The sequence below is a fragment of the Bolinopsis microptera genome, chromosome 12 (genome assembly GCF_026151205.1).
Source record: "Bolinopsis microptera isolate Bmic1 chromosome 12, MBARI_Bmic_1.0, whole genome shotgun sequence".
NCBI classification, from domain to species: domain Eukaryota; kingdom Metazoa; phylum Ctenophora; class Tentaculata; order Lobata; family Bolinopsidae; genus Bolinopsis; species Bolinopsis microptera.
The window spans coordinates 12,833,711-12,855,213 of NC_087083.1; the positions used below are offsets into that span (position 1 = coordinate 12,833,711).

General features: G+C 36.4%; 2 protein-coding genes across 2 annotated transcripts in view; both read left to right on the top strand.

Moving 5' to 3' along the window:
* Positions 1–21,503, top strand: part of LOC134824344 (NAD(P) transhydrogenase, mitochondrial-like) — a 1,149,555-nt gene that overhangs the window by 1,095,140 nt on the left and 32,912 nt on the right. The window lies entirely within an intron of this gene.
* LOC134823922 (protein phosphatase 1 regulatory subunit 37-like) lies at positions 100–19,887 on the top strand. The gene is made up of 8 exons (XM_063835518.1): positions 100–228; positions 905–1,064; positions 1,493–1,630; positions 3,416–3,516; positions 6,903–7,022; positions 17,111–17,230; positions 17,530–17,747; positions 17,935–19,887. Exons 1-8 carry the CDS (start codon positions 151–153, stop codon positions 19,184–19,186), a joined length of 2,187 nt encoding a protein of 728 aa, XP_063691588.1. The 5' UTR covers positions 100–150; the 3' UTR covers positions 19,187–19,887.

Sequence of the window (21,503 nt, forward strand, 5' to 3'; positions counted from 1 at the left end):
ATTTCTCTAATTAACACGCACATTACTCTAATTGATTACCTACTTTGTAGATAGAAATCCAATGTAAGATTTAGCGTAATTAATTTCATCAATTAACTAATTAACTCAGGTAGAAATGTAAGATGTAGCGTATGGGGTCCTCGTAGTGTGATGCTGCAGGATGCTGATGAAGAAGAGGATGCTAGTATCATGGAGAGCGAGGATGAGGGTAGTTACGAGCATGTCCAGGTAATTAATTAATTAATTAATCAATTAATCACGTACAGGAACAGTGTTTAATTAGTTGTAATTAGTAATTGTGTGTAATCATGTACACGAACAATGTGTAATTAAGCAACATGTAATTCCGGTTCCTCACATTGAAATAATCACATGATTACCTACAGCTCGCTCATCGAATAATCGCGAACACGATCACGTATTTAATTAAGATTTTGATATAATCAGGTTTAAGCCTAATCTATCCATGCATAATTAACATTGTAATCTCACGAGCACTTTTAACATTTCTAAGTAAAGCAGGGAGGGGCACTAGATTAGGCGGTAACATGATATAGGCTGTTGTGTTATAATACATGAATGTTCAGTGTACATTGTAGTACCTGTTTTGTGTACTGTAATACGATTACATTGAGTTCAACCTGAGCTTAGATTACTGATGGCTTCATTTTATGCGGGCAGTTTTTGCAGTTGTTGCGCTCGGCTTCGCCTCACATGAAATGGATTACTTACAATTTTATACAGTCTTAATTACAGTCTTAATTAAATAAAATATCATTGTTCTATAATACCAGAATTTATGATAATTTAGAATGTTTCTTAGATTAAACTAGAATAGCTGAGGGAATTAACCTGGGAACTAATTAATTAACTAATTAATTTATTAACCTGGGACTTGTCTTAGAATCCAGTAGAAGAAGAAAAGAAACAAGAGAGGAGAGGGCCTGCAATAAAGGGGATACTAAAGAGAAATGTAGCTACCGAGGGGGAGACCGGGAGGAATGTTACCTTCAGAACAGTGTTAGCAGATTACGTGGAGCCTGTACCTGTTAATGTTATTGATGGTATGTAATATCCGCATAGGGACATTATTTATTAGTCGCATTGTTGTAATGTTTCTGTGGTAAAATTTGTCGGGTTCCCGTTTTTTAATAAACGGGAAACACTACAAACATTATTGATTTTAGGTCAGCTGATTATTGGTTTGAATCTTCAATTTACTATCTAGGTTTTTACATTTTGTAGGTATTTGTTAAGAAACAACCGATAATTAACAAAAAATTACAATCCGTGTTAGCCTATTAAAATATTTAGTACTTTACTGCTGTTTAGATCTTACAATTATTGTTTTGTTCGATTACCGCACAAATAGAAGTGATCACCAGCAATTACAACACTGCTCTCACACCGTCAGGGCGGTAATTGGCTAATTATAAAATTATGTAATCAATTAATTCAAAACTTGATTCAATGTAACAAGTTTCTTCACCAGATGAGGAGTATGCTAACGTCCTGGACTCCTACAAACAACTTTGCGCCAAACTCAGGGTCAGACCTTGTCAGAAGCTAGTGGATCAGTTGGAGGGACTGCGGGATAGTACCCTAAAACTTGATACTATCGATCTCAAAGGTAAGGAAAGTGCGAGACAGTCTCTGCTTGACTACCGTTCCACGGTTAACTTTAAAATAACCAGCTAAACCAGGTCAACCAGTCTTCAATGACCCAAGATAGCCATCTTTCTCATAAAGTTGTTAATTAAATAACGCAGGCTTTGTCAACTCTGCTGTATATGACTTGATTTCATTTTTTAATCGCTGCGCAAAAAACAAACTCATACGCGGTATTAAGACATAATATTTGTTTATAAAATCTGAACTGATATAAAGTCCATAATCTTGGTATTTCAACACTAAGTCTCGCTTGAATGACTTAAATGTACATCTTTGTTGGGTATATTTTAAGGGGGGGGGGGGGGGGGGGGGGGGGGGGGGCCAATGGATATTTTTTTGTGAAACTTGTTTCTCGAGATAGCAGTTGACCAACAAACTAGGACCAGTGACCAAACTTTTGAGGGGGTCCCGGACCCCAACCGCCAAACGGTGCCCGCGGGGCAGCCACGCCCATATCTGGTCCAAATTAGGCCCAATTTAGCCAAATACCCTGAACATGCCCAAAACCCAAATTTTAGGTGCTCTACTTGTAGCTAGTGGTCTCCTAAACTCGTATATGAAATTTCATCAAGATTGGACAAAAAATGACTGAGTTATGAGCCAAAAACTATATGCCCATATTTGGGCATACGCACCAAATTTGGTAGATTTCGTCCCATAAATTGGTCAAATATCAATATTTTTCATCGAAACTTACTTTATATGAAAGGTAGGCCTAAACTACATATTCTCTGTAAGTTATAGCTTTATATCTGTTTAAATGTGGATACTAAGGCGAAAAGACCACAAAAAATGAACTAAATTGCCCATATCTTGGTTCGCGATATTCGCGGAATTGATTTCATTAAAATTGTAACAACTCAATCAGTTTTCAAAATTTTTCCATGAAATTTTCGGAATCGACTCGAAATCGCATTTCCACCTTAGTTTGAGAACAGATTTTTGATTTAGGCCTCCAAAAAAATTTGGCGGCCAAATTCCAAAATTTTCCCGGAAAAATTCAGAATTTGGCCGCCAAATTTTTTTGGAGGCCTAAATCAAAAATCTGTTCTCAAACTAAGGTGGAAATGCGATTTCGAGTCGATTCCGAAAATTTCATGGAAAAATTTTGAAAACTGATTGAGTTGTTACAATTTTAATGAGATCGATTCCGCGAATATCGCGAACCAAGATATGGGCAATTTAGTTCATTTTTTGTGGTCTTTTCGCCTTAGTTTCCACATTTAAACAGATATAAAGCTATAACTTACAGAGAATATGTAGTTTAGGCCTACCTTTCATATAAAGTAAGTTTCGATGAAAAATATTGATATCTGACCAATTTATGGGACGAAATCTACCAAATTTGGTGCGTATGCCCAAATATGGGCATATAGTTTTTGGCTCATAACTCAGTCATTTTTTGTCCAATCTTGATGAAATTTCATATACGAGTTTAGGAGACCACTAGCTACAAGTAGAGCACCTAAAATTTGGGTTTTGGGCATGTTCAGGGTATTTGGCTAAATTGGGCCTAATTTGGACCAGATATGGGCGTGGCTGCCCCGCGGGCACCGTTTGGCGGTTGGGGTCTGGGACCCCCTCAAAAGTTTGGTCACTGGTCCTAGTTTGTTGGTCAACTGCTATCTCGAAAACAAGTTTCACAAAAAAATATCCATTGGCCCCCCCCCCTTAATGTCGAAGCGTGTAATAAATGTTAGAATTTATTTATTTATTTTATTTATCTAACAGTGTTTATCTTCAGGAACCAGACTTGACCCCGCACACTGTGAAGCGCTGGAGGCGGTGCTAAGAGTGCTACGAGCTCAGACCCTCAACATTGAACAGACACAGCTTGATGATGACGTAAGTGTTCCGATAGATTTGTTAACTCGTTTTTAAGCTTTTCAGGGCACACGACTGAAAATCTCTGGCCCAATACATTTACACACAGTCACAAGCGCTGAACTTTGACCGGTTATAAATTCGGCTAGAAATAATATTTATCCATAGGACCAAAAAGAGAATTTTCATCATGAAGAAATTGAATACCAATAAAACCTCATTAGTAGTATTAGCCAATAATTACCTGTAAAACTTAAACTACAATATAACTCTATAAATCATATACTATATATATATATAGTATATATATTATATCACAACTTAATTAATGGCTAAATAACCAATGAAAACCCGCGAAACGCCCTCTCAAGTCTCAATAACCAATGAAAACCCGCGAAACGCCCTCTCAAGTCTCAACCATGATTAAAATGACTGTCCTCTAGTTCCCAGCTACTTTACCTCCTGCACACCATTATCCTGACTGTACAGCAGTTGAGAAGGACTTTATAGGTATCTAGTTACAAATATTCAACATTATGCAAATATGTGACCTGCAAATATTGCAATGTTACCATGGTTTGAGGGACTGTATGTATGTGCTCATACCAAGCACTAGTATAATTGGGGTATTATGGGGTACTTTAGGGAATGCCTTAGTGGATTTTGGAAATCCCCCATAATAGAGGCCCCCATAATACCCCTAATTCTAAGTACCCCAAAATACCCCTTGGCTTGTCCCCTATAATCACAGACTACTGTCACTGAGGGTTTAATGTTAAATACACGATACTTTTCTGCGTAGGTCGTAGTGGAGTACCACTACTAGTGGAGTAGTGGGCCGGGGTCGTAGTGAGTACTATAATAATGCACTGATTTTTAGTTTTATTATAGTTTAGTGGCCTCCAGTGTAGCTAGTATCTAGATAGCCCTCTATTACCAGTGTTACCAGTTTTGCGTGTCTAAGTATGATAATTGTATGATTATTTCCCTAATATAGGAATCGTACCCTGATTATCCCTCGAGCTCTATTCTTTGGAATCATGCAATTAAATTTAAATATCAATAGGTATTAGGTATTGTGGCTAAGTTTCATATAACAAATTAAATCGATCGTAATATGGCTTCGTTTGATAGGACAAAGAGGTTGGCACCAACGTAAATTTCGTGTGAATTATGGTGGATGTATGGAATAAGATATCTATTCTATCAGAAACCAAGCTTTTGTTCTTCATAAATCTGACCAACCTTACAATTTATTCTTATAAATTACAGTCGACATATTTCTGATCGTGGGAGTTTCCATTCCGACGGAGCACCATCAAAGAGATGTATAACTTCACAGTTAACACTTCAAAGTGAAACAAAACAGAGCATATTTGCTGTGTAGTACTACTCAAATGTTTCAATCGTATCCACAGGATATGACAGAAAATTAAATTGCTGAAGTAAATGATGCTGAATATTTGCAATGTATGACTGTTTACTACTTTATTACTATTATTATTTACTACTATGCTCAATACATACAAATTATAATTGACATATCTTATGAGAGTATAAAACACATTTGAATTTGATGAATTAATTGTTTTTTGGACAACGGAATAAATAACTCATAACTCATGATATATAATCAATGATAATAAGATGTGTAGAAACTGATACTTTTCAACTGACATACTTTTCAACTGTGCCAGTATAACATAGCTATAATGTTTATTATTTGTATTGAATACACACGTACAGTGGGATATATTTGTTTTATAACACCAGCCAAATGTTGCTAATTAATAAAGGTTTGGCTCCTCACTATTTAATTGGAGCAGCAATTACCGCGTATTAATTTCCCATGATAACATGTTGTTATATCTGAATCTAGCTTACCGTGTCACAGGGAAAGATGTGGCGTATTCTTAAGGGGGCCGGGGGGGAGGGGGGTCTTCATCAAAATTCTCTCGAAATCGACTTTATAGTTGTTTCTAATAGAGGGGAGTGATATCTATCAGCTGCTTTTGGTCCCATGGAAAAATATTGTTCCTAGCCGAAATTATCGCTGGTCAAAGGTCAGCGCTTATATGTAATTGTATTGCGCGAGCGATTTCCAATCGCTTGTTCTGAAAATCGAGTCTAAAAATCTATCTTCTCCTACATTTTTTGAGCAATCACCCTCAAACTTTCAGGATATGTTCTTAGGATCAGTTAGAAGAGAACTCTAGAGCCAGAATTTTGAGATAGGCCTTAAAAGATTTTTAATTTGATTTTGAAATTCTTAGTGGACTTGATTTTTAGAGGTCCAAGAATTTTAAAATCAAATTAAAAATCTTTTAAGGCCTATCTCAAAATTCTGGCTCTAGAGTTCTCTTCTAACTGATCCTAAGAACATATCCTGAAAGTTTGAGGGTGATTGCTCAAAAAATGTAGGAGAAGATAGATTTTTAGACTCGATTTTCAGAACGCGCGATTGAAAATCGCTCGCGCAATACAATTACACATAAGCGCTGACCTATGACCAGCGATAATTTCGGCTAGGAACAATATTTTTCCATGGGACCAAAAGCAGCTCTGATAGATATCACTCCCCTCTATCAGAAACAACTATAAAGTCGATTTCGAGAGAATTTTGATGAAGACCCCCCGGCCCCCCGGGGAAATATTAGGGGCTTCGTAGGAGAGCATAAGGAATTCTCGTTAATAGTCTAGAAAAAGTCTAGAAAAAGTCTCAATAATCTGTCTCTTCTCAGCTTTACCAGCCTTCCGTGTAAGCTACTCGATTTTTGTCAACATGGATTCGTTTCTAGTAATAATATTTTCAGCAGACAAACATTGCCTTATTTGGTATTATTATCAAATTTAAACATTTTAGATGTGAAAAGATAAAAATAAATATACCATTCTTGCCCTCCGCCCGACCCTGTGCTGGCTATGATGTATATATAATTATGGACCAACTATATATATATTTTATATATAAAATAAAAAACTAAATTATAACTCACCTCATGAGAAGCGTGCTATAAATTGATCCATGTCAGATATGTACATCATTAGTATCATGTAGATAAAAATAACGATTTAAGATAATAGATATTATCATGTACAGTGTACACGAAACTGACAAACTATTTTAGTTATAAACAGTGTAAGATCTTTTTCCATTTAGTTGAAATGTTCTGACTTCATTGATTTACCCGAGCATGAATTGTCAGCCCTGATATTTATGTCAATTTGCAGGTTATTTGGATTAAACATACTAAGTACCTATATGTTTAATCTTAATTAAACTTAAATCTATTATTACGATCATGTTAGTGAAACTAGAATAACTAAAATAACTAAAATAATCAAAATAACTAAAACAACTTAAATAACTTAAATAACTCAAATAGCTAAAATAACTTGCCACCCAGGGTGCTATCTCAGTGTTTGAGATGATAGAGTACTACGAGCCTGTTACGAGACTCATAGTAGCCAATAATGTTAGATTAGGAGTACGTGCCTGGCTCGCCCTCGCAAGACTCCTCAAACGGGTGATTATTAAGTTATTTGTCTGTTTGTGTGTTATTTCAGGCTGTCCAGACCCTCCTACTTTTCTTCATTTTAAGCAACGCATCAAATATTTCACTCCGTCTTTTATTTTCACTTTGTTTTTCAGTTTCTCTTTTAAAAGTTTCACTTTCTCTTTTAACAGTTTCACTTTATCTTTTAACAGTTTCACTTTCTCTTTTAACAGTTTCACTTTCTCTTTCAGTTTCACTTTCTCTTTCAGTTTCACTTTCTCTTTTAACAGTTTCACTTTCTCTTTTAACAGTTTCACTTTCTCTTTTAACAGTTTCACTTTCTCTTTTAACAGTTTCACTTTCTCTTTTAACAGTTTCACTTTCTCTTTTAACAGTTTCACTTTCTCTTTTAACAGTTTCACTTTCTCTTTTAACAGTTTCACTTTCTCTTTTAACAGTTTCACTTTCTCTTTTAACAGTTTCACTTTCTCTTTTAACAGTTTCACTTTCTCTTTTAACAGTTTCACTTTCTCTTTTAACAGTTTCACTTTCTCTTTCAGTTTCACTTTCTCTTTCAGTTTCACTTTCTCTTTCAGTTTCACTTTCTCTTTCAGTTCAATTTCCTTTTCTTTTTACTTCTTTTCATTTAAAACCGGTTGGAGTACCTAATAGAAGAACATAAACTTGACGGAGTAAAAATGCCTTTTAATGTGCGAGTACTAAAAGTTGAACGGGGTTTTTTCCCCTGTACTCCCCCCTCGAGGAAAAACATTAGGGGTATTTCTCCCAGGAACAAGGAAAATTCTACAATTTCAAATAACGACACATCTTCAACTCCTGTTATTGTGTTATTTTTTTTGGGAGAAATGGGAAATTACCCACTTTTCCTCGTTAAAAGATTTAAAACAAAAACATTTGCCCCCCTTTTACCAAACCTTTTAAAAATTGACGCTTTTTTTGGGATTTTGCTAATAAGGGGGTTCACTAAGGAGGATTACTGTTTTTGGGCCATGTTTTCGATTTGGTGGAATTATACAATTTTTTGGATGCAATTTTTGCCCCGATTACAGAGGGCTAAAGCGTATTATTGGGGTTTTTTCCCTTTAGAGATCCTCTAACCCAAGGGAAAAAAAAGGAAAAATTTTACTAAACAAAAACGAAATTTGAACATTTTAAATTTGGCTTCACAACTTTTTCCCGGATCTAAAACCCTTTACTTGGCCTTATAGCTGTAAACGGAAACAAAAAAATTTTTAAATGCAAATTCATTAGTTTTGTACATTAGAAAAACGAAAAATCCTTTGGAAAAACGTTCATTTTTTTAAAAATATTTAAAATATAAGGGTGACTTATTAAAAGCAAGTGTTTCTTGTCACACAATAAATAACACAAACCCTTTTTGATGGTTTAGGATAATCTCTCTCCTTTTCCCTAACTTATTACAAAAGTATCTAAACTGTGAAAATACCCTTAAAAGGCCCGGCCAAAAGGGTTACATTTCACATTTTAAAAACATGTGACAAAGAAATAAAGGCCCCTTGCTTGCCGATTTTTGACCCAAAAAATTTTGGTGTTTTTGTTTGGATGGGTAAATTAACCACCTAATTTTTTACACTTTTTTTTTGATGGTGCACATTTTTATCTGCAAATTTTAAAAAAAAAGGGGAAACAAATTTTTAAACCCTGAAAGAATGTGATAATGGATTTTTAAATGGCCTATTGCTAGAATTGTTTTTATACATAAATCGTAAGGAATTTTTAAAAAACACAGAAGCACAAACAATTTTTATTTTTTTCCCAAAAACGATAAAATTAAATTGAAAATTAACAAAATGAATACCACTTAAATTTTAAATTACAAAACATTCAAACAACATGCAAACCGACCAGTAAACATTAATAAATTAAAAATTGGGGGTATAGTTAAAAATAACATGCAAATTAAAATACCCAACATGGTCAAAAAAGGGAAATTTTTTTCACAAAAAAATTATTATAACTCTGTACCCTTCCAAAATAACTATTTTTATCGAAATTTTTGTGAAAAATAAAACATAGATTCTAAAGAGGAAAGTTTTCAAAATTTCAAAATGTTTTTTTGTCCAAATCAATTATTAAAAAGTTATAAGTCTATTTAACCACTTTTCTTTTTAGGGTCAAATAAAGGAATGCTTTTCCTAATTTATTCCAATTTTTAACCCTTATTGTTTTTATTGGGGCCCCGGGTTAAATTTTTGTCAATTTTTCAGTGTTTTTTTGACAAATTAAAATCTAAAATTGTTAAATTTGAGCTCTATTCTGAACAATATCTACCAAAACCGTTTCGAAAGAAATTAATTCCAAATTTAAAGTTATAACTTCAAATGGGGAAACTTTTTTTATTTGCAACATTATAAAATTTTAGGAAAATCGCAACACATTAAATTTTTTTGGGTTGGGTTTTTAAATTTAGGATAAAGCACCATCAATTTTTTACACCATCGAAATTGGGGGCGGAAAAAGTTAATTTGCCCACATTTTAGTGACTTTAAAAAATTTAAGAATTGTTAAACTGACTCGATGTTGGGGACATTTTTCTACCTCGTTCTGAAAAAAAGTAAAAATCTAAACAGAAATAACCAAAATGGGGGGGAAGCAGTTACGCAACAAAAAAGGGGAAAAAAGCCCATTTCCTAAACTTGTTTTTAAACCAAATTTTTCGTACATTTTTGGGGGGTAAACCCGACCCCCAAAAAAAACAAGAAACCCGCCCAAACCAAAATCAAAATAAAACCCCAAAAAAAAAAACAGAAAAAACCCTTCCCATCCAAAGGGAACAACACCCAAAGGGGCCTTTTTTTTTGGGGGCTGAATGGATCCGACGGGGCCCCAAAACAAAAAAAGGGGGGGGGGAAACCCCACGAAAATAAGGAGGACGAGGGAAAAAGACCTAAAATGTCGTAACCCAGACCGGCCCTAAACCAATTTTTTTCCCCCAAATTTGAGTTCCCACATATCGCCGGAAGAAAATTGCCTGCGTTCCGCCCTTTGCGAAACAAGGGGGCCCCACAACCTTTTTTTCGAATGAAGGGGAGGGGGGTTTGGAAAGCAGAACCCCCAGGAATAATGCTTTTCCCTCGCAAAAAGGGGCTTTAAATTTTTTACCTACCTAAACCAAAAGGGGGCGGTCCAACAAAAAAAAAAGGGGGAGACAAATAAATCAAAGGCGGAGATTTTCCCTTTAGTCCCAAAAAGAAAAGGGGGGGGGGAGGCTAATTTCAACAACTAAATTTTTTAAGTAAAGGACCAAACCTTAAATTTTATTAAAAACCATGGGGGGGTCGTTTAAATTTTTAACAGTTCTTTTGTACGGTCGTTTTAAAAGCGATTAAAGTAGACCCTAAAAAGGGGGCCCAAACACTAAAAAAAAGTTAAAAAAGGGGGTTGTAAAGGGGGACCCCCTGGCCTTTAAAAAAAATTCTGGGGGTTAAAAAACCAAAGGGCCGGGGGAAAGAAACATGAAGTTAAACAAACTGCAAACCGAAAATAATTTAAATGAAAAGTAACGCTAAATAAACAAAAACGAAAAAGCAACGCCATAAACTTTTTGGGGGGCGAAAAAAAATTTAAAGGACTTGTTTTTGGGGGACCAAAAGGGAACCCGAGGCGCTAAGGGGGGGGGGCCCTCCCTTTAAAAGGATATGGTTTACTGGACTTGTCAAAATACGGTGTTCCAGTTCTTGTTTTTTTCTTTTTTCCTGATGGAATTTTCCTTTTTGTTTTTTTTTTCATAAAAGTTCCTCTCTCTCCTCCTCATAAAAAAGTTCCCTCCCCTCTCTCAGTCAAAAGTTCCCTCCTCTTCATCAAAAGTTCCCCCTCTCTCTCTCTCTCTCTCTCTCTCTCATTTAAAAAGTTCCCCCCTCTCTCTCAGTCAAAAGTTCCCTCTCTCTCTCTCTCTCTCAGTCAAAAGTTCCCTCTCTCTCTCTCAGTCAAAAGTTCGATCCCTCTCTCTCAGTCAAAAGTTTCCTCTCTCTCTCTCTCTCTCTCTCATCTCTCCTCCTCTCTCTCTCTCTCTCTCCTCTCTCTCCTCTCTCTCTCCTCTCTCCTCTCTCTCTCTCTCACTCTCTCTCTCTCTCCCTTCTCTCTCTCTCTCTCTCCTCTCTCTCTCTCTCTCTCTCTCTCTCTCTCTCTCTCTCTCCTCTCTCTCTCTCAGTCAAAAGTTCCCTCTCTCTCGTTTAATATTACATATATTATGAAACAGGGTGTATGAAAAGTCTTGCAAGGATGTACTTTTTAAAATAACTTTGTATCCACTTGTCTAAATTTCATTCTGTAAAAAGTTACTGGTAGTTCTAAGATTTAATGACAACCTCTGAATTTTGTACGTTACTGTGACCACTGGCCACCACAATCTGTCTGCTAGCAACCGAGGTAAATTTGGGTAATATTTCTCTCTTTAAATCGACCAAATGAAAGACCAATACCATATTCTGTAGTTTTTAGTTACTATCGCGCCAATCATATAATACGCTCCAAGATTTGACAATGAAACATCTTTTGAACACAATGGGACTGGTGCAGTGGTGACTGGTGCAGTGGTGACTGGTGCAGTGGTGAGTGGTACACGAACACAATGGATTTTATAAGATCATCATTGCGCCAAACATCAAGCCCTAAAAGACCAACACATTTGTGAATTACTATATGAGATTTTATTAAAGGAAAATTATTCGGCTACAGGTTTACTGTTCCTGTAAGGCTGGTTTCTTCTTAGCAGAGAGGTTTATTATAGTAGACCTTCCACTGAAGCACTGAGTGTAGACTGAGGAGATATAGCTGGACGATTAAGCTGTAGCTGTTTATCCATCGAAATGTGGTTCCGGTTTTGATGATTTTACTTTAAAGTTCGATCTGAGAAGTTACACCGCCCTAGTGTTTTCCTTAACTCGTCAAGCCGCACATTGTTTAACCTTTAAAAGAAGCGAACATACCTGATACGAATAATTAAATTGAGTTATGTTACATACGGTTTAAACATAGACTCTATTTTGAAGTAGGACCACTGAACTCTGGGCTTCCATGTGTACTTCGATTTCTTTCCTGGACCTATGTGGCAAGCTTGTTTCCTAAACCAAAACCAAAAGCAAACTGAACTGTCTGATCACAGTCTGGCTTGTTACACTGCTCTTTTATTTTGTCTTCGAAAGTTAACATGAAGTAAACACGTCAATATTATATAGTATATAATAATAATATACCAGATTTGAATTTAATGAGATAATTTTAATTAGATAATTATGACGAGCTTTCGCTGACGTTGAGTTGTTTTCATGATCACCCATTAACTAGTTAATTCAATATAATAATACATTTCACTTCATGTATCATCGAGAGTAAAAGTACCAATTATTGGTAATACTTTAAAATCAGGCTTACACAAAAGTCAAAACATGTACATATTTGTCCGGAATGTAGAGATGTATATTACACAACATTGTGGCACTGTGCGAGGTATGTACATATCATTTCACCTGTGGTCATGTGTTCTGACTTTATCATTCTACAAATTTTTATTTGTTAGATTTGTCAAAAATGGCGATGACCGCTACCCCCCCTCCCACAATTTGGATGTGTATAAGGGGGGGGGGGGGGGGGCCTCATGGACAAAAACAACAAGAGCCCCCCCCCCCCCCGTAATAACTATATTGTTACAATGCCTATTTTATTTATTATCCCGCATATCACATCATTTTGTATTATTGTATAATTGTATACTTATATTTTATTCATATGTTCACATGATATTATTTCACGAGATGTCCTGACAATACACATGCGTGTTAAAATACTTCTTTTGTGTGTAATACAATATTTAATACATGAAAATTCTAATATAATACTACAATAGTAATACATAATAAAATAGTACTATAATATAATCACTATAATGATACTACAAAACTTATACTATACTACTACAATACTACTATAATACTAATATAATACTAAAATACATACTGAAATAATACTATAATACTACAATACTTATACTAGGTATACTACTAAAATACTACTATTATAGCACCTACCCTTTATCCTCAAGTAATGGCTATGAATATTATAACTCGTAACACAGCTCCATACTATCAGTATAACACTACTCACATATCATTCTGTAAGAGCATCTTGATGACAATATGTACTCAAAACTTGACTGATATTCACTATTCAGTAACTAATTAAAATATGTAACATTTATTATTGAGTTGGGAACTTGACCGAGGGCACAGTTTGTTCTGAGAAATTACGAAAATCTGAAAATTACCAAGAAGTGTAACTGGACTCTTTTCAATCGGACATTTCAGAGAATTTTGCTGTTATATGTTGTGCGTGCTACACAAATATTTTCTAGAAATTTGACACGTCTTGGACCTTGGTCCACGGTCCACCATCGTGCAGTTATACAAAGACGTTGTATTTGAATACATATTTGTAATATTTAAGTACATATCGTAAATATTTGTAAACTATTTGAGCAGATCTAACCATTTATCTTGAAACTATCTGTACACATTAATTGCATTATTAACTGTGCGTCAAAAGCTCATGTATTTACGAGGTGTCAGCTGAGAATTTAGTTGTCTTGTTCAAAATGTCTAGATCATTGCCAAGATAAAATGGCACCTCTTACCTCTTACCTCTTACCTCTTACCTCTTACCTCTTACCTCTTACCTCTTACCTCTAACCGCTTACCTCTTACCTCTTACCTCTTACCTCTTACCTCTGTATCATTAACTATTTTACCTGTTTGATATGCGTAAAAGTGAGAAGAAAATGTAATTGTCAGTAATAAAAAGAGGCCATCTTCATTCTTCATGTGTTAAAACACTACAAAATAAAACAAGTTTGGCAATGACGTCACAGAACAAACTGAGATATATTTTACCTGTTTGTCGATCAAAACATCAAAACATTTGATGTTAGGTAATAATTAGCAGTAATAATTAGGGGCTCACTTCATGCGATGTAACAGACGTGACTAACAGTGTATTATACAGTGTATACAGTGTATACAGTATATACTGTATACAGTGTATACAGTGTACAGTGTATATACTGTATACAGTGTATACAGTGTACAGTGTACAGACTAACAGTATATACCACATGTAAAAGAAGTATATCTGTATTTAAACACATAATAATATCTCATATGACTGGGGAGCAGGTGTGTTAGTGTGCGGTTACCACTTCACTAATAGAGAAGTGTAGTGACTGATATAATATATTATAGATGTGGTTTCTGGTGCGGAGTATTATTTGACACGTGATAGTAATGGACCAATCAGCTTCCACTATTTACCGATCCAACCCTCTGTCACGTGCTGTTCACATAATATTACGTAATCAACCGAGGGGGAGGGGGGTTTCCAAATGATTTCGCTAGTGTCATTTTGACACAATTGCTATGACGTGTAAAACTGATAACGGAGGGGGGAGGGGGGTTAAAAATAGTCCCAAAAGTGATTACGTAATATGTGAACGACCCCTAATATGTCTCTCCACCAAATTTGATATTCAGATCTCAATTTCTTGTAATTGGTGGTTAAAGCTGCTTTACCATGTAAAGTTTTTAATTTAAACTGCAACTGATTCAACGAACCATTATTAAACTCACTTTTGAAGTTTTAAAATCGTTGTAAATGATTACTGGCAGCGATGTCTGATTAAGTTCATTAAAGCTGTTAACACTTGCAATTATTGGATTCTGAAGAATACGAATACCCCTAATTGGGCCTGCTTGTGAACATTAAATATTTCTGGTATTTGACTGGTAGTTGGTACCACTAATTTTGATAACCTCCCTGGGCACCATTTTACCATAGAATTGCTAAATAGAAAAGCATGGCTTTCAGTTCTGATATCCCCCTGCGGCCTAAGAATCCATAAGTTGATCACCTGTGCCGGTCACATGACTGATAGTGTATGCACGTGGGGTCGTGGGTATCTTACCAGAGACCTCCTCGCACTTGACGGTCACGTAAGGGTATCACGAGGGTGTCACGTGAGGGTGTCACGAGGAGGTCACGTGAGGGTATCACGAGGAGGTCACGTGAGGATATCACGAGGAGGTCACGTAAGGGTATCACGAGGAGGTCACGTGAGGGTATCACGAGGAGGTCACGTGAGGGTATCACGAGGAGGTCACGTGAGGGTATCACGAGGAGGTCACGTAAGGGTATCACGAGGAGGTCACGTGTCGAGCAGGACTGTTCTGCTGATTGGGAATATTGCCTGATATCAGCTGATCCCCATGGTAAGGGCTGTTGAACACTCAAACATGGTAACTTTGAAACTATCACACTAAACACTACATAACTGGTGTCTGGTAGTGAATTGATTAATTAACTTAACTTAAAATTGTGTCTCCATGCGAAGGTAATTCTGATTACTTAGATTCAACACTGCAGAGATATTAATTATTAAGTCTTTTTTGAGATCTACTATAACTGAAACTGGAGAGATTGCTAGTTATTTACAAGTCTCACAGTAAAAGGTGTTTGTTTGGGGACCGGTTTTTGGTACACCGGCCAATGTTTACAAAATCATATGATACATAACAATATAGTTGTATTTAATATACGTGAATATTAGAATAGAAATGAAATCTTAAATTTCTATTTATTCCCTGAAATTGTTACTAAGTTCAAAATAAATTTATATGATGAAGTCTACTATAAGAAGGTGGCCAGAATTAACATAACGTTAACATGTCAGGCTCACAGCATCTACTTCACAAGATGTGTCCGTTATTGTATGTTAATTATGGGCCACCTTGTACTTTTAGAGAGTTTGTTTTGTTTTTATTTTGACTCCATGGTGTCACTTGTCGTGGTAAATGGAGAAGAAAATAAAGTTAATCATAAGAAATATTTTTCATTTTATCGAATTAGAAGGAATTGAAAGGCAGGAATTGTTTGTATCTTCTGTGGTCACCGGTATTTGACCTACAATATGAGAACCCTAGAGAGGACCTACTCCCTGAATTTACACCAAACGTTCTATACCTTGCCTCTCAGTGGCCAGTGCATCAAACCCTACTTATAGCGACATCACCAAACTACCCACACGCCACAGCACGAGATAAAGATAACCAATTTGATGATTGAAAAGTTACCGCACTTACACACATTATCGGGGCGATATACCAGCGACCTGCTTACAAATAATACAGGTCCGGTCCACCATCTACATATTTGTAATTCCTTATAAGGGATGATTGACCGTATATATTAGTTCGTTCATTATATATTATGTTGGGTGTCAATATGAATATATTATATGTTACACGAGTGTACACATCATCGTTGAGTTGTTGAAAGGGTGTTTGCAGGTACGGATTAGTTGAGAGTATAACGGTATTCTGAATTCATTATAGACATTTTGAGTGTCTGGGGAGATTGGTTTGGTGTTAGATTTTAGATCCATGTTTCTTCATGCTTAACATTTCTTGGTAAGTGTTGGTGTGAGTTGAACGTATTTTAAACAAGTCTGAATAAATTACGAGGATATGTAGTAGGTATGCATATGTGAATATTGTGTATTGGGAATAGTATGACGTCAAGAAATGTGAGTCACGTTTTGTCACTATCTTCAGTATTTCATCATCAAAATTGCTACTCAACTACTGAAGAAGGTTTTATGAAACCACATATTTCAACAGACCACTTCGTGGCAGATTACGTCACAAAGAATGTATAGATATAGCGGGGGCGGCGGGGCACGTACTTAATACTTACATCATGTCTCTATCTTGTATTGATATTTATCTTGTATAAATAATTAGTTGTTGCTTGTTTCCTCAGAAAACTGCTCAACTGACAAGCATTATAAGCATTATATTTCAAACAAGTGAAACATTTGGAATAGATCGGATTTAAACTCAAATAAATGTCCACCAAGTTGTGTTTTCCTCATTTGAATCTAAAACACCAACCCCCCTAATTTCTCTCATGTTTTATCATAAAAATGTACCAATCAAACGATGTATCATGTAAGCAATCAACCAATAACTGCACAACAATCACAACCAGTTAATTAATTACAACAAATAATTAATTAATTAATTATTTCTCAGGATACGGGTGTTTTATTCCTGTCATCTGCGCTTGAGGAGCAGGCGTCAGGGTTACAGTTGATAACGGTGTGGAGTAACCAGATAACAGCAAATAGCATGTCCGCTCTCGGTAGAGCTCTGGTATGTGTTCTAATTGGTTAATTGATAGTTAATTGATAGTTAATTTGCGTTTTAAGTTACTAAGTTAGCTTAACTTTGAGATCTTAAGAAGTTAGTTCAAACTCAAATAATACAATCTAAAACAACTCAAACGATAGCTCTCGATTTTCATAACCTAAAAAAGTTTAAGCCAACTCACACAGTGCTGTCCTTAAAAAGCTTACACAATTTTTTACATTTATATAAAAAATCTAACAGCCATATAATAATAATATAATAAAAAATCTAACAGCCATATTATAACAAAGTTACAACTACAGGCGTTCCACACCACACTGGAAGGAGTAAACTTGGGATCTAACGCTCTGGGTAACAAAGGAGTGGAATGTCTAAAAGAGGGCCTCCTCTCCAGTAGGTCCATCGCGCGGCTCGTCATGGCAAGTTGTAATATCACCAACGAGGGTGCTGTGGTAATGGCAGAGATTGTTGGGGATCATACCACTCTTATACACTTGGATCTAAGGGAGAATAACATCAGGTATATTATAGTTGTAGTGTGTTTGAAATCATTCGTTTATTTAAGTTTTATCTGTTATTTTATTGAACTGATCACACTGGTTATAACTCGCAATGTAAGAGAGAGTATGTGCTGACCTTTATTTACTGATAAAGTGATACATAAATTTGAACTTAATTTATTCATTTAATTTATTTCCTCCCCTCAGTTTGGCTGGAGTAATGGCGCTAAAGTGCGCATACGCAATAAACCACAAGCTCCTCCGATTACACCTTGACGTCATGAAACGCTCCAATAATGACGATCTTATGCAGGAACTCCTCGCAGAAATCGAAGCGTTTTCTGTCCGCAATCTAGAAGCCCACAAAAACGCAGATCAATGTCCACTTTCACCGGAGGGTGATGATATCGAGGGTGAATCTGCGATAAGTCGCTCAGAACAGGAGCAGGCAGACTATGAACTTGCAATGAAGCTCCAAAAAGAGGAGCGAGAGAAATGTAATAATAATAACCACAGCTCTAACAGTGTTACCAAACCTGAGGAGCGTCGTGCCCTGCCTATCATATCACCTCCTATGGCGCCTCCGCCTGACCCTACTAAAACATTTGGCTTCTTCTCAGGACATTACATTAAATTAAAACAGCGATGGGATGAGAGCATTGGAGTTTACATTAACAAAGGTGATATATCTCTGGCAGCATCGCCGGGTAACACTGAATCGTATAGCACCCAGCACAGCAACGAGGAAGAGGACGACCAGTTTGTGGACGCGGTCGAGGAACAATCCGCTAGATCCTCCATTTCTTCTCTTGACAGTCCCACCTCTCCTACTTCCCCTGAATTTGATAGTCCTCCTGATACAGTTGATTTGTTATACGATGATAGCCCGCTCTCCGGCACCAGCCCTCCTCCACTAGGAAGTCCACTTCCTGGTGGCATATCCTTCTTTGATAGCCCACTCTCGGATATTACCTCCACAGAAAGCTCACAATCTGATCCTTTAATACCCGAAAACAGTCTGAACAGTAAAGATTATCTTAATCATCACGTAGCTTTGAAGCGTAATACTGTTAGCCACTCTCGTTACGGGTACAGCGATAGTTTATCCAATACTTCTTCTGAGTGTACAAATAACACTTCTGAGTGTTCAAATAACGCTTCTGAGTGTACGAATAACACTTCTGAGTGTACGAATAACACTTCTGAGTGTACGAATAACACTTCGTCCGAGTACACAAACAGTTCGTCTGAGTACACAAACAGTTCGTCTGAGTACACTAACAGTTCTCCCGCTAACACCTCTACAGCTGACGTGACACCCGACTACACCCCGTCACCAACAGAGTGCAGTAGCGATGTAACCAGTGCGGACGACCGCGCCATTTCCTCTACAGATTGCAGTAGCGACACCGCCAGCGAGGTTAACGATATCCCACCAGTTTATTACACCGGTCATTGATTAAACGGGTATAAAATCGGGTTAGAAATATTGTGATGTGTCGAAGTGATTTTTCATTAAATGGGATGTGACGTCATGTGAGGTCATCACGTGATGTCACGTGGTGTGACGGGATGGCTGGCAGGGTTCCAGGAATCATAATGTAATGTTTTGTGGTGAAATAATAAACTGTGTGTACGTGTGTGGTTAAAGTTTGAATCACTGATTTTTGTGGTACAGTTTTAAGGAATGCTCGAATACTCAGGAATGCACGACATGTAATTCGTAACGTGAAGATTTTCTATTTGTTTCTAACGACATTAAAGCTAAATATTAGGCCGTTTCAGGAGAGAGTACATGTTTCAAAAGGGGCTCTTAAATTATTTAAAATTTCTAAAAATTGCCAAATTTGTTCATAATATTATATATATGATATATACATACAACGAAGTAAGAGCTAGATTTCATAAATCACAAAATTTGAAAGGTATCTGTATTAAAAGATTAAAGAACGACAACGCAGGACGTTGTTTTCAGTTATATAATGATATGCGAATATATGATGATATGCGAATGTTTAATTTTGATTTTTATGATTGCATATTTTGCATATTTCACTAATAGTGGCTACGTGACAATAATAAAGACCTGTATAATGATGTTTATGTTTATGTATTACTAATGACGGTATCGTTCCGTTATTCATGATTGAGGTTCAGGAATTTTAGTCTATTTTATTTTGTTCTCGCTTTTTTTTCACGTTTTTAGATCTTCTAGTGTGCCCATTGAAAGCTTTTTTCCTCCCTAGAAAAATCTTCTGCTTGTATAAGTACTGCTTGATCAACTAAAGCAAATCAATACTTATCAACGCAACATAACTTTCCTAGGACAACAATTTTAGAGGCATTACTGTAAATTTATAAGGGTTTCGGTAAAGGTGTTTTATCAAGACTCAAGAGACTGGGAAATTAATTTCCCAGTCCCAAATTCAAGTCTTATTGTAGTTAAGTAAGTCACGGAATCTTGCCAACAGTCCAAGAGTTGGACTTTCCGTTCCATTTGATCCGCGGGAAAATATTCGACGAAAGTATATTTTATTTTTAATTGTAGTTGACGAAGTGAGAGTCTCCACACACTGAGTGGAGACTCTCACTTCGTCAACTACAATTAAAAATAAATGATTGACCCACTCATAAGAGCACAAAAAGATTACCAGAAAGTAGATTTTCCTCAAAATTGTAATATACAATTTTCCTCAAAGTTTGCAGATAATAAAATGGTTGTGAGGTGTAAGGGACATACTGTGTAATTTTTGATGAAATCTTATGTGCGAAATTTGATATATCACTTCAAACACAAGAAACTATCTCAAATTTGCCACATTCATCCAGAATTTCACAGTGTGTCCCTCCCATACTCATCTTACTATCTGGAAAGTTTGAATCATTTCATTTTTGTTTTGCAGAAAAAATAATTGTAAGTTTTTGCTCAAAACACTTCATTTTTGACCCTTAACTTGGGACAGATTGGTGAAAAGTCCTCCTGTGGTCCAAAATAATATTTGGTTTGCGTAATCCGCGGTACATTTGTAACGAGGAAAATACCACTCTTTTTGCGCACCGTTATGTATTATCCACGCGCGCGCGCAGCCTACTATATAGCCGGCCTAGCGCTAGTAGGCTAGCACGGCCCCTCACAGATCAGCTGTGACCAGAACTAGAAGGACAATAATTGAAACAAGAAAGGGATCGTCATCGTACGTGAGCCAAGTTTTGTCAAAATAAGACCTCCACCGTTAGCTTCGAGCGACCCTTAAGGGTCGTTCACATATTACGTAATCATTTTTTGGAACATTATTACCCCCCCCCCCCCCCCTCTGTAATCAGTTTTACACATAGCTATTGTGTCAAAATTACACTAGCGTAATCATTCGGAACCCCCCCCCCCCCCTCAGCTGATTACGTAATATGTGAACGATATGTAATATTATCCATGTTACGTATTTATTTAAGCACATGACAATTATTGTGACTGCGATCTCCTCTCATACCTATACAAACATTTGCAGGAACACGGAGACTCTATCGGAGCACTCAAAATGGATCGCAGACGGCACTTTCTATGTATCACCGAAGATCTTTCCTCAGTCTTACACCATCCAATCAGTTGTAGACAACAAATGTGTTCCTTTGGTTTATATTTTAAGTGGTGACAAGAAAGGGGACACTTATGAATTTGTTTTAGATGTTATTAAGCACTATTTTGACCAGCATTGTCCTGTAGACACTGGTACTATTTTAATAGATTTTGAGAAAGCAGTGATGAATGCTTTTTTGAA

Bases quoted from the DNA above. Each gene is read 5' to 3' on its own strand.
- LOC134823922 (XM_063835518.1), top strand. From the start codon at position 151: ATGCTGCAGGATGCTGATGAAGAAGAGGATGCTAGTATCATGGAGAGC. The intron at 1,631-3,415 runs GTAAGGAAAGTG...GTTTATCTTCAG, and splicing joins TGATACTATCGATCTCAAAG to GAACCAGACTTGACCCCGCA. The intron at 7,023-17,110 runs GTGATTATTAAG...ATTATTTCTCAG, and splicing joins TCGCAAGACTCCTCAAACGG to GATACGGGTGTTTTATTCCT.